The sequence below is a fragment of the Callorhinchus milii genome, unplaced genomic scaffold (assembly GCF_018977255.1).
Source record: "Callorhinchus milii isolate IMCB2004 unplaced genomic scaffold, IMCB_Cmil_1.0 Scaffold14, whole genome shotgun sequence".
NCBI lineage: Eukaryota > Metazoa > Chordata > Chondrichthyes > Chimaeriformes > Callorhinchidae > Callorhinchus > Callorhinchus milii.
The window spans coordinates 13,024,967-13,038,569 of record NW_024704755.1 but is presented as its reverse complement, the minus strand read 5'-3'; the positions used below and the strand labels follow the sequence as shown (position 1 = coordinate 13,038,569).

Sequence of the window (13,603 nt, the reverse complement as noted above, 5' to 3'; positions counted from 1 at the left end):
TCCCCAAGATAAAAAAAAATGGTCACTCACTCCATGGCTGTGAAGCGCTTTCACGCGTCTCGACAACGGGATAAGGCGGAGTATCAAATACAGGGATTAATATTGATATCTGAGAGCCTGTGTTGAAGATTAATACCTCAGTGCTGTAGTGAAGACATTAAAGATTTCAATTTACAGTGTTTTAAGTTCCTGGTGAATTGCCAGTTGAGAAACCCTGTGGTGAGATTAGGAAAGAGTGTGAAAGTATTGCTCAATTGCACTAACAGGCTGACTTCAAATAGCTGACTGCCCCCCCCTCTCTCTCTCGGCTCTATGTTATCCTGACAACCTTGGCTCTCGGAGCTGAACATTTCTAGTGAGCGGGATTGCACAAGTTTTTTCTCAGAATTCTGGCATTGGTCAAGAAAGTGACCTAACTATAGACTCCTTTGTCCCCACGTGGAACCTGATGGCTATTTAGTTCGGAAATCTGACATTAGAAAGTGTATAAATAACTGGACCATTTAAACCAACGTAAAGAGCAGAGTACAGAGAGAGAGAGAGAGAGAGTAACTTTTCAGATCGCAGTGCAGAAGTGAAAACAACTTTAAAGGAGGACTTCAAACATGACAGCTAACGGTAAGAGATACAAATGAGGACAAATGATATTAACACAGGAGAACACACACACACTTTTTAAAATGATTTTTAAATACACCGCACGTAACTTTTTTTGAAAAAACTCTTTAGTGCAGCGCTTTGATTCTTTCAAAATGACAACTAGATAGATTTATTTTAGGAAACAATATTTTGGAATACAGTACACGGTTAGTCCAGGACTTGATGCATGCGAGCGACTGCCAGGAAAGTGGAAGGCGAACTGTAACAATAATTCCTCTTTACTTTAGCGTTTCCCACTCGCCTAGATGTTTTTTAGAATTTACGTTGTGGTAAAAATGCGCCGGTGAGTTTATCAGCACCACCCGGAATTGGATGTTTTTACACTGGCTTTGAGTCTTTAAGCGCTCTGGGATGCTACTCTGCGTGAGCGGCGCCATATAAATGCAAGTTGTTGTTGTAGCTGTTTGAGAGCCAGAGGGTTGTGTGAACGGCTGGGCTGAAATTGTGTTTCAATTGGTTCTGAAAGCTGCTGAGCTGTTGCTGGGGGCCGTGGACTTGCTGTGCGTGTCCAACAACACCAACCATCGCACAGTTGAAATCGACACTCAGCGGCTGTTGCTGCGAAGAGGACAGAGTTTCCACCTGGCTGTGGACTTCAAAGCCAGAGGTTTCCAAAAGGGTGAAGACCAGTTGTCAGTCATTCTGGAGACAGGTTTGTAACCCCGATTGCGTTTCACGACAGAAAATCATTTCCATTTACAGCCAAAGTTACAAACCTTTAATGATAGCATTAATAATAATCCTTACATTTAATATAGCGCCTTATCACATCATTGAGACGTCTCAAAGCGCTTCACAGGATATACTGTCAAGTGGAATGACTGTGTATTTTGTGAGCGAAACTTTGCTTTGGCCTTCCTGCGAATCCACTTTGATTTCCACGTCAATAACAAGGATTTAAAGCCATCGGGTAAAGATCAAATTGTATTGCGTCTTCAATCTATAACCCTCTCCCGCCCATCCCACACTTGATTCTGTTTTAAGCCAAGTGACAGACCCCTGAGATTCCTTTACTGAATTATGACATGAAATTAGCACTGTAAAATGTGCAAGCGATTCATTTCAAGTATAGTTAAATATTCTAAACATTTTAGAGTTGCAATGAGAGTGCAATAACGCAGGTCATTAAAACTGACAAACTGATGTGAAATGTGCATAAGCGGAGACTCAAATAAACCCTCTTGAACTTTAGAAGCAACTTTTGCAAATAGTTACACTTCTTTGCCCCCTGGAATGCCCCCTTTACTGAATTAACAAACCGTTGTTGAATGCGTATTTACTTCAAAGAGATTCCATTATGTGGACAGGGCCCGAGCCCACAGTGGCTAACGGAACTCGGATTGAAATGGCTTCTGGAGTGAATTCAGGCAACTGGAGCTTCAGTCTGCAGTCTGTCCCTGGCCAACTCAATCTCACCATCCACAGCTCAGCCAATGCAGTGATAGGATACTACAAGATGTATCTGCTGCTCTCCTCGAAGGAGGGGCGACCCATTCAGCGGATCGTTGCAGGACATTTCTACCTTCTCTTCAACCCCTGGTGTAAAGGTAACGCTCCATCTTAAACCCTCACCCCTCTTAAAACCAGAGAATAGTCCTAGGGTCAACCTTCAGTCGATGGTTGTGGCTGGAGGTGCAGAAGAGTGAGTGGCTGAGGCTCTCAACCCAAGTCACTGCGTTCAGAAGCCGAGGAGGAAATAAAATTGTTTGTGGAGTACTTAGAGTACTTATCCCTCACTCTCGTTTCTTTAAGAGGATGCTGTCTATCTGGGTGATCAGGATCTGCTCCAGGAGTACGTGATGAATGAAAATGGGATGCTCTACCAAGGATCGGTCGCTGATATTTACTCCTTGCCCTGGACCTTTGGACAAGTAACAACTTACAAGTTTTAAAGAATTCACCCATTGTTACTTTTTAACACTCGCTTTTTGGTTGTTAGGTTATTTTCCTCTCTCCGCACTAGTTCAGAAATGCCTCTCACACTTCAACTTATTATTCAACTTTATCCACTTTTCTGTTGATAACTCGCCCTGTGTTAATTTATTTTCTTCAGATCCTCCCTCCACTCCGATCCCAGCCATCCCCACACTACAACCTTCACTCCTCTCACTGTGTGAATCAATAAAGCTTAATCTCTTCCTTGCTCTTCAATGGGGGCAAAGGTAACTGTGTTGGGATCAGTTTCTTCATGTCTCTCACCAGTCTAACCAACAGCTACCAATGCTTATCTTAGATGGCTTCATTCTTAAACCTTCTTCAATCGAGATTCATTTCCTCACTAAAATAATAAACCTTGCATTTGATACAGCGTCTTTCATGTGTCAGAGGGTTTCACAGGATACACTGTAAAGTGTAGTGACCTCCCTCAGTTCCCACCTCCAGCTCGCGTGCCCAACCAGCACTGTGAATGCTCTTTTGGACGTCCTCCCAGTGTGAAAGGTGCTGTATAAATGTTAGTACTTTATCAGGGAACTACGTACTCTGAATTCACTGTCAAATTCCTCCCTCGTTCAAATTCACTCCCTAAAAGAATAAGATGTAGTCAATCATCTCACTGTTGGCACAGTGGGACTTTGCTGGATATAGTGTTTACACCACAGACCACAGTATTTCAGACTAGCCCAATGTGTGAGATGCTTTGAGATGTTTTGACCGGATGAGATAAATATTGAGTTCAAGTATGATTTTTTTTCCTGTTTTTTTTTACAGTTTGAGAAAGACGTCGTGGATATTTGCTTTAAAATCCTGGACAACAGTCCGTCTGCTCTGAAAAGTCTGTCACATGATGTAGCGAAGAGGAACGATCCTGTTTACATATGCAGAACAGTGTCAGCAATGGTGAGATCTCTGTGGTCCAGCAGCTTTGTCTTTGGCTGCACCTTGTATGTCAGACTTGCCATTAGAACAGGGTAGATGACATTAAATGTCCAATCAAGCCTCCGTCTATAAGTTCTAATGTGACCTTCCCACTGAGCTGTACTATCCTAATTGTGGTCATGGAAACATGTCCGCTGATAGAGGTGCTTCTGAAGAAAATACCGTCTTGCAAAAGTGAAACAAATGTATATTTTGTGAGCGAAACGCGGCAGCCAATTGTGTGCAGCAGCGTCCCATGGTCGTGGATTGAGTGACCAAAATTATTGCAATAGAGCCCAGGAAGAGAGAAAATTGGAGATAGATTTCCGCGCAAAAAAGACCCTTTCTTTGATGGATATCTTTTATAAGTTATTTATTACCAAAGCTAACAGCAGGTGCTTCACCTTTTCTCCCCGATAAAGGTGAATTCAAACGACGACAATGGGGTGCTCTCGGGAAGATGGGACGGGAATTACTCTGGTGGAACCCCCCCCACTAAGTGGACAGGGAGTCACTCCATCCTACGCATGTGGAGCAGCTCTGGTACTCAGGCGGTTAGATACGGCCAGTGCTGGGTGTTTGCTGCCGTCACCTGTACGGGTAAGACCATGCATGTTACGGTGATGGAAACATGTTCAATTGAAAGATCTGTTCGAGCTTTGGTTACGGTATTTCTCTCTCTCTCTCGCTCTCTCTCTCTCTCCCACTTGTGGAACAAGTAAGAAACCGCGCTTACTCACTGTGAGTGAGATCCAGTAAACAGACAGAAGCAATCAGATCATTGCAGCAAGATTCCTGTCCTATGTTTCATATTCGGTATCTCCACCCAAGCACTTAGACTGACTGTAATAGAATGGAAGGCTTGAAATTTCACTTACTCTTCGACCCATCTGATACCATCCTTTCAGAACGCACCCCACTCCCACCCCACCCCAGCACCCCCTCCCCACCACCATCACAGTTGCTTTTCAGTGGTAATTGATGCTGCCGATGGGCGTCAGAACTGAAAAGTGATTCTATTCCCCAGTTAATATCATCCCTCGTCTTGTGAAAATACTCCAGAAATATATATATTATATATATAATATGAAAAGCTGCCTTTCCACTCCTAACATGGGAGCGGAGACAGGTTGGCTTAGTAGGTAAATTAGCTGACACATTTGCCTACAACAATCACAGTCACTACATACAACAGTATATCCCGTGAAGCACTTTGAGACGTCCTCCTGATGTGAAAGGTACAATACCAAATGTAAGGATTATTATTATTACTACCTCAAGGGCACTTTCCTTAGAGAGATTCTGGAATAATTTGCAACTCCCCATCACTTGAGTGTTTGCTTAGAAACTGACACTTTGATATTGATTCCCTGTGGATTTATTAACATGAATTTTTTCCCCTCGTTCTGTCGCCCCTGGTGCCCAGTGTTGAGATGTTTGGGGATACCCACTCGCTGTATCACAAACTTTTGCTCGGCCCATGACACTGACGGCAATCTCCAAGTGGACCGGTACTACAGCGAAGAAACCTTGCAACCATTGCCTTCGGAAAAGAAAGATTCAATATGGTGGGTATTAGTAATTGTTACCATTGGTCCACCTACAAAATAAAGCTACTACACTTCACAGTAAAATCCTGCGAGGCGCTTTTCAGACATGAAATCTTTTAAACCGTGCAAATCCTTGACAGTCCAGCGCCCAACGTGGTAGTATAAATGTAACTTGTTGTTGTTGTTTTTGAAAGGCACTATATCAAATGTAAGGATTATTAGTTCCTGCAAAGTGAAGTCTTACCCCTTGAAATGGTTGATCCATTGCTTGGGCTTACTGACCTTTGCTGAGTCTGTGGCTCTGTTGAAGATTTGAACGTGGGTTAAAAATTGCCTGACTTCAGTGGCAACTTACCTTTACATAGCGCCCTTCCCCATAGAACAATACCTCGGAGCAACACTCGCAGAATCATACAGCACAAAAGGAGGCAATTTGGCCCATCGTGTCTGTGCTAGCTCTTTGTAAGAGCTATCCAACTAGTCCCACTACCCCACTCTTACCCCATAGCCCTGAATATTATTCTTTTACAATTATATATCCAATTCCTTTTTGAAAGCCACTATCAAATCTGCTTCCACTACCCTTTCAGGCAGTGCATTCCAAATCGCAACAACTCTCTGGGTAAAATGAATTCCTGTCAAATCCAAGCTTAAATCCGGGTGGTTTGTTGCCGATTGTTTTTTTTTACCCTCGTCCGCTATTTACACAGGAATTATCATTGCTGGGTGGAATCATGGATGGCTCGCCGTGACCTCAGCTCTGGCTATGATGGATGGCAAGTCTTGGATCCTACTCCGCAAGAGAAGAGCGGTGGTCAGTATGGTCAGAACAAAAGCTTGACAAACATAGCTTTGGCAATTAGTACCAGGTTGTGACCTAAATAAAAGAACCTGACAGAATTTCCTCCCTTCCCTGTCCAACAGATAGACTTGAGGCCTGAAATGTCAGAAGGTTGCAGGTTCAAGCTCCAAGTCAGGACTTTAACTCATAGTCTAGGCTGACGATCCAGTGTAGCACTGCATTTTGAGACTTCCTTGTGACATGAAAGACACTATACAAATGTATATTGTATTGTATTATTGCATTGTTGGAGATGTTGGATGAGACGTAAACTGTCTGCCTGTACAGGTGGATGTTAAAGATCCCATGGTGCTATTCAAAAAGAGAAGAGAGTTCCTCCCGGTGTCTTGGCCAAGAAACACCCAAATAAAATTTGTCATTCACTCCATGGCCGTTTGTGGGACATTGCTGTGTGCAAATTGGATGCTGCGTTAACCTACAAAAATACAGAGTCCCTACACTTTACAGTAAATCCTGTGAAGCGCTTTGAGACATTTGCTCTTAAATACCTTGAAGCATTTTTCTTCAACCACAGCTTCTGGCAGTGGATTCTACATCATCACCACCCTCTTTGTGAAGAAATTCCTCCTAAACTCTTTTACATCTGCCAGTGACTGTCCTTTATTTATGCTCCTTTGTTGCGGACTCACTAACACTTTCTTAGAGGGATTTTGTAATGAGATTCAGTGTCTTTTGTCCCTTTCTGTTCATGCCCTTTCCCCCAGATTCTCTGCACTCAGCTCCTCTGACCTACAGTAACTCTCTGTTGATTTCCTGCTGTGCCAGGTGTATACTGCTGTGGCCCTTGCCCAGTCAGGGCAATAAGAGAAGGCGACGTTGATGTGAAGTATGACGCTCCGTTCATCTTTGCCGAGGTGAATGCTGATGTGGTTTCCTGGCTTGTGAACCGAAATGGCTCGAAGAGCGAGGTGCAAGTCGAGCAAAACAAAGTGGGGAAGCGTATCAGTACAAAGAGTGTCTACGATGACCGTAGAGAGGACATCACAAACGAGTATAAATACCCGGAGGGTAAGGGCTGTCGACTATGTGCGTTCAAACAAAGTGGACTTTTTTTTGTATTCCTTAACGTTCTTTCCAGGTGTCAGCCTGACTCAATCGGTAGCACGCTCTCGCCTCTGAGTCAGAAGATTGTTGGGTTCAAGCTTCACGTCGGGTACATTGAGCTCATTATCCAGGCTGACGCTCTATTGCAGCGCTGGGGAAGTGTTGAGTTGTAGGAGGCAGCATTCTTCGGAGGAGACGTTAAACCGGGGTGCCGTCTGCCTGTTCCTGGACGTTAAGGATCGTGTAGCTCCTATTAGAAAGGAGAAGTGAGTCTCTCTCTCCTGGTGTCCTGGCCAACAATCCCCCAGATAAAACTGGTCTACATGGCTGTTTGTGGGACATTGCTGTGGACATTGATTGCCGCATTTTCCTACAAAATACACACTTTACAGTGAATCAGTCCTTTGAGACGTCCTCCAGACATGAAAGGCGCTATATCAAAAATGCAAGGATTATTTATTTATGCATCTTTATTTTTAAACATTAATTCTACCCAGCCCCATCCTCCAGTGCTGATTCTTGCTGTGGTACAGTACCACAGTGACCGTTTGGTTCCACAATGACTCTTGCAGGGATACAGTTCCACAAAGCCTGTAATTCTCCCAAGTGGACTCTCTTTATGTTTAAGCTCTTCATGTATGAGCAGTGTGGACGATACTGGGGACATCACAGCTAAACCTAAGTCTGTGCTCCCTCAACACTTCCCAGCCTGGGTGAATGGATCGTAATGAGAAGTAGGAAATCCCTGGCTAACACTGACTCAATCTCCCATTATCACTGTATTTTCTAAAGGCTTTCCTCTGGTCCAGCTACTTACAAACAGACATGGACTAGTACACTATATGGACTAGTACACTATACGGACAAGCCCACAGACCGAAAAGAAGCAGAGATCACAGTCATTTGCAATATTATCACAGTGTCTGCGGGGGTGGTGGGGGGCGGGGGGTGGGGTGGGTAGAGTCGGTATTAGCAGTGTTGTTTGATGCTCTTGCCATCTGTATTGCTGTATATTGCAGGTTCTGTCAACGAAAGGAAAGTGTACACTAAAGCAGGAATGAAGCTCAGTTCCATCTCCTCAAACAAGGAAGTCAAGATTACCATTAAGTACGCTCAGCCCGTCCTGGGGTCTGACTTCGATGTCTATGTCAGCGTTTGTAATCTTGGCTTTACGGACCGCGATATCAACTTGTACATCTCTGCCCACACCGTGACCTACAACGGAGTCATCTTAAGGGAATTCATCAAGAAGACAAAGAACTTTGAGTTGAAGGCTTTCGCAGGTAAACCTTTTCTTGCAGTGCGCAATCAGCTGCCACATTTCACCCACTAAATATGCAGTCAAACCACTTTCGATACGTCCCGCGAGGCGCCTTTGAGATGTCTCGACGACGCGATCAGGCGCTGCATCCGATGCAAGGATTGTAATCGTTATTATTTTTCCTTTTGGCTCAGTACAAAAAGAAGTCCTGAGGCTTCAATACAACGACTACGGTGAACATCTCTCCGAGCACAACGTGATGCGACTGATTGCCGCAGCCACGTCAAACAACAGGTCCGAAGTGACTCTGAAGAAAAGCGACATTGCCCTGACCCTGCCCCAGCTTGCTGTGAAGGTCAGTGTCCTCACGGGAGCCACGGATTTCACTCCTTTACGTTTCCGGAGCGAAAAGACGGCTATTTCAGGAGTGAAGCGCGGACGAAACGTGCGCAGAATCGAGTTGGTGTGCGCAACTGATGTTCACCTTTGAAATCCTTTCCACGTGTATTTTTTTCTTTCTTTCTTTCTCTCTCTTGTGGCAGGTGATTGGTAATCCAATCCTGAACCGGGAACTGCTTGCCCAAATCAAGTTCTCAAACCCCCTCCCCATCACGTTAACCAAGGGGCTCTTCACTCTGGAAGGGACTGGGCTCACCGATCTGCAAGAGGTTCAATCTCCGTGAGTAACACTTACCCAAATACAAACGTTGGGAGATGGTGCAGTGAATCTTCACATCGTCTGGTGTAGTCCTTGAGGTCCACCCAATAACTAGAGGGGTTTCTGTCCAGGTTACTTTGGCAATACAATACACTTACAAATTTACGGTTTCTATAGCACGTTTCACATCGGGACACCATTCCAACGTGCCTACGATTTGCTAACTTATTGTCTGGGCTCCTAGCTGGGGGTGGGAGCCAGTGGCGGGTGGGGAGGGGAAAGATGATTGAAAGCGCTTCAAAAAAGGTAGGTCTTGAGAAGGGAGGGGCAGAGCGAGTCAGAGGGACTCCAGAATGGGGTTCCAGGGAACGCGGGCAGGTAGGGTGAAAACCCAACCACCGATGGTGGGACAGGTGGGGAAGGCCACATAGAGCAGGCCAGGGAGCAACCGAGTTGATAGGGTGAATGGGAAATTGCGGGGGGGAATATAGAGTTCCCAATATTTAACACTCTTTTAGGGTGAGAACCAAACCATTCACAAGTTTGGATTGGATGAATAAGCCCCCTCGGATGATTTTAACCCATCCGTCCTCAACACTCACCCTGCCGGCACAACGTCAAGACACTTTTTAAACGAGTCCCAGTGTCCTGGCCTCAACCACCCTTCCTGGTAATCTGCTGAATTGTCGACGTGATGACAATTCAGTTGCGAGGTCGGTGATTCACACTCCCACACGTCCTCAGATCACACGTGGAAGGTTTGGCCGTTTCAATCAAAAACATGACAGAGAAATTAAAAAGGCCTCTCATACTTCTTTCCTTTCCTTCGTGATTCTCTGGATCAATGCAGAAGTGAAGTCCTTCCGGGACAAGAGGTGATGGTCACAGTACCCTTCACACCGACCAAGGCAGGTATACGGAAAACTGATGGTGGATTTCGACAGCAACAAACTGCATGATGTTAAGGGTTCCGCCATCATTATCGTCAGACCGGCTTAATGCAGCGTTCACCGTGGAGACTGTTGTCTAGTGATTGTTATTCAGTAATTTAATGGCTGTGATATTTGATCCAAACCCATTATTGATATTTACTGTACTACTGCACAACTACCGCTATTCTAGGGTGACATTGCTGTCAAACTCAATAATAATGATAATAATAATAATATACTGATGATATTCCCTGCATTTAGTACAGCGTCTATCACACCAGGAGTACGTCTCAAAGTGCTTCACAGGATATTCTGTAAAATGGTGACTGAGTGTTTTGTGGGCCAATTTGCACTCAGCAAAATCCTACAAACAGCCGTGACCAATTTTATTTGAATCCACTCAAACCTGTCATTGGCTGAATACACTCACAGTGATCTTGTCTCCTTTACCTGATAAACAATGTGCTGCAGCTTGTTGTCTGAGCTTTTGTGAGCCCATCATTGCTTCCAGGAAAGGCGTTAGGAAACTTTGTACACGCAGAGTGCAGAATAGCTTGTTATTTCAGTCATTTACTTTCTTTATATTTCAATATTGTAAGAAATCTGGATTTCCATTGCCTCACAATGATTGTTGGGTCAGAGATATCCATCCCTTACAAAGTGTTACATAGATTGATATGCCCAGAAACATGTCATAAGGCCAAACTAGTCTCTTCACCCCTCCTATTCCCCCCTTCTGTGCCCTTCTATTCCCTTTTCCCTCATGTATGCAATAGGTTTCCTTTCAACTACATGTATTGAACCTCCAACCTTCACTCTGCCCCTTCCCCGTCTTCCCATCTCATCCCCATTGGCCCTTCACATGAAGCCCACCACCTCCTCAAACTCCTCCCCATCCAGCTTCTGACTATCCAATTGCTCCTCCTTTGGCCCCTGATAGCGGACATAGTCAACCTGTCTCTCTCTTCTGGCACAGTACCCAACCTTTAAAACTCCTATCACCATCCGTCTCTCCTCAAAAACACCTACCCTCGATCCCTCCAAACTCCCCAGCTACTGTCCGATCTCCAACATGCCCTCCTTATCTCAAGTCCGGGAACGTGCCATTGCCATAGCTCGAGCCCTTCCAGTCCAGTTTCCACCCTACCCACAGCCCAGAGACAGAACTCGTCAAAGTAACTGATGACACAATCTCTCTCTGCAGCCAGGGACTCCTTCTGCCTTCTGACCTCTCTGCTGCTTTCGACACAGTTAACCATTCCTTTTGACCCGATCACCTCTCTCCCCTCATCCTTTGTGGGCAAATAAGACATTTTTCTACATGAAATGCATGACATAGTGCAAGTTATTGTCAATCTTTGATAATGCTTAGGAAATAAAGAGTTAAAATTTCAATTGCTCCTGAGACTGCTACCGCTTTGCTTTCATTGAGTGGCTTTATGTACGAGAGCTAGTTTTGTAATAACAAATAAATCGTGACGCATAAAATTTAACCACCCAAACCCAGCTTGTTTTCAATATTTCAATATAAAAAAGGAAATGGCCAGAGGAAAATATTGACCAAATAGCTTTTCTTTTCAGTGGCTTGAGGGGAACAGTAGGGGTGGGGAGGTCTTTCCCAGCGCTCCCTGCGTGAACCCCTCCATCCGGTTTCCGCTCTGTCCACAGCACCAAGGCTGCCTTGGTCAAAGACATTCTCTCTATCTGTGAACAGGACTCTCTCTGGCCTTTGGAGGTCTGACCTTCAGCCTCTTTGCCCCCTACCCTTTGGAACTCCATCCCACAGTCCCTACGCCTCGCCCCCTCCCTCTCCTCCCTCAAGGCCCATCTCAATATCTACCTCTTCGACTGTGCCTTCGGTCACCCTCTTACTCCCCCCCACCACCTTCCCTGCCCTCCACCCCTCCTGATCCCAACCCCCAGCTCGGGTGCACATTCTTGACTGTTCAGCGCTTTGGGATGTTCTCTCGACATGAACGGAACTATATACAAATGTCATTTGTTGTGGTTGTTGTGGTGATGGTGAGAGAGCAAGAAATCTGAATTTTCTGAGAAGGTCCGAGAACAGCTGAAGACAGAGGCCCTGACGCTGAGGCCCTCAATGTGCTGAAACACGGTGAAGCCGATGTATGGCTGGGATTGAGGCTGACGGAGGGGGACAGGGCCTTGTAGAATGCTGTAGAGTTTACTGTACAACCAGGAGAACCAGATGCCTGAGATTTTAAACTGGAGGCTGCTGGCTTCATCTCTTAATGTGAACTATCACTGACTCCTCCACCAACCGCCACCTCCACTCCCCCCGTCATGAAGTCCCAAGCGGCAGTTGCAGTAGACAATTTTCCCCTCCGGATGGAGCCCAGAGCCGCTTTTTCAAAGGAATTTTCACCACCGTTTTACCCCTCTATCTACCCCACAAAACTCACATAGTGTTATTTTAAAGTTTCTTCCGGTGTTCTGTTGAAGTCATTAATTGTGAGAAGAGCAGAGGCATTTCCTAAAGTTATTTTATTTTTGATTAAAATAATAATAATGGAATCATTTAACAGCTGTTGACAACGCTATTCATCTCACTAAACATTCAGAAAGTTTGTGTTGCTGTATAATGTCCATTTACAAACAAAGCATGTCAGTTATTATATATTTCAATACATTGAAGGAATGAGGTCAGGTGGGGACCGAAGCTGATGCCCTTGGGGTAGGCTACGGAGATTGAAATCAGTTGAATCCACAGGAGCAATATTATACACAATATTATATTATATTACCCTAAGTGATTTATTTTGTACCATCAGAGGTTCTGTTGTGAGGAAGCGGTTGAGACATTCAAAATAGCACCCATTGTACATAGAGCAATGAACTACGGAAATAATTGGAGAGATGTGATGGAATGGTCAGGGGAATGTTCGAGAGGAGAAAAGGCTTGATCTCCCTCACTGTTTTTTGCGGAGGAGAGGTGGGGGAAGGTAATGGTGAATACAGTCCACTCCTAACATTCAGGAAATGAGTGCTGCATTAATCATGCTTGTTGATCTGTTGTGGTTTTAGTGAAACACTCAGAAAATGTTTCTTGAAAAATTCCAACCAGAGACGAGCAGGTCCAACCCACCACTGAACCGTCCCCTGCTGCACTTCTTTTTTCCAGTCAGCAGGTGACAGCATACCCATAGACGTGAACTTTATGCTGTTCAGAAAGACATAAACCCAACAAATGGGATGCGTAAATACAGCGCAAATTGTCATTCCTAATTCCTAATAATAATTTAATCCCAAGCGGTTGCTTGAGACTTTTGTTTTTGCTGCTTTTTTTAAAAAAAAATCAAATGCAACCTCACTGAACAGCGAATTGCTCCACAAGCAAGGAAGGGTGGTTGAGACCAGGCGCCTGCTGTGCTGTGACTGTCCTTTTTTTGTATTGTATTGTGTTTAGAAAGCGGCTTGATGCTGAAATAGGATGGGTGTTCTGGGGACAGATGCGATCAGATGAGCCGAAGGACCTTTTTCGACTAAACTAATCTGGTGACACATCTGTGACTGAGTAAACTGCCACACAATGTTAGACACAGAGAAACGATCAAATTCACAGTGTCAACATAGAAATAATGCTAACACCCAGGAAGCAGGGTTCTGAAGGGCAATTTCAGGACAGATGTCAGGATAGGTTGGAACAGGTTACCAGGTAGGGTGGTGGAGGCCAAGACAGTGGACCTCAACAGCATCAACAACAAAAACTTGTATTTTGAACAGCGCCCTTCACTTAGGGTAGCAGTCCTGGTCAGGGAC

General features: G+C 44.8%; 1 protein-coding gene across 1 annotated transcript; it reads left to right on the top strand.

Annotated features, from left to right (window-relative positions):
- Positions 1-254: 254 nt before the first annotated feature.
- tgm2l (transglutaminase 2, like) lies at positions 255-10,154 on the top strand. Its single transcript, XM_007907571.2, is given in 14 exon segments — positions 255-618; positions 1,127-1,312; positions 1,968-2,207; positions 2,413-2,531; positions 3,370-3,498; positions 3,939-4,116; positions 4,943-5,084; positions 5,777-5,880; positions 6,694-6,936; positions 7,992-8,255; positions 8,428-8,588; positions 8,776-8,912; positions 9,742-9,811; positions 9,813-10,154. Coding segments are annotated over 14 exon segments (2,064 nt in total). The 5' UTR covers positions 255-605; the 3' UTR covers positions 9,891-10,154.
- The last annotated feature ends 3,449 nt before the right edge of the window (positions 10,155-13,603 follow it).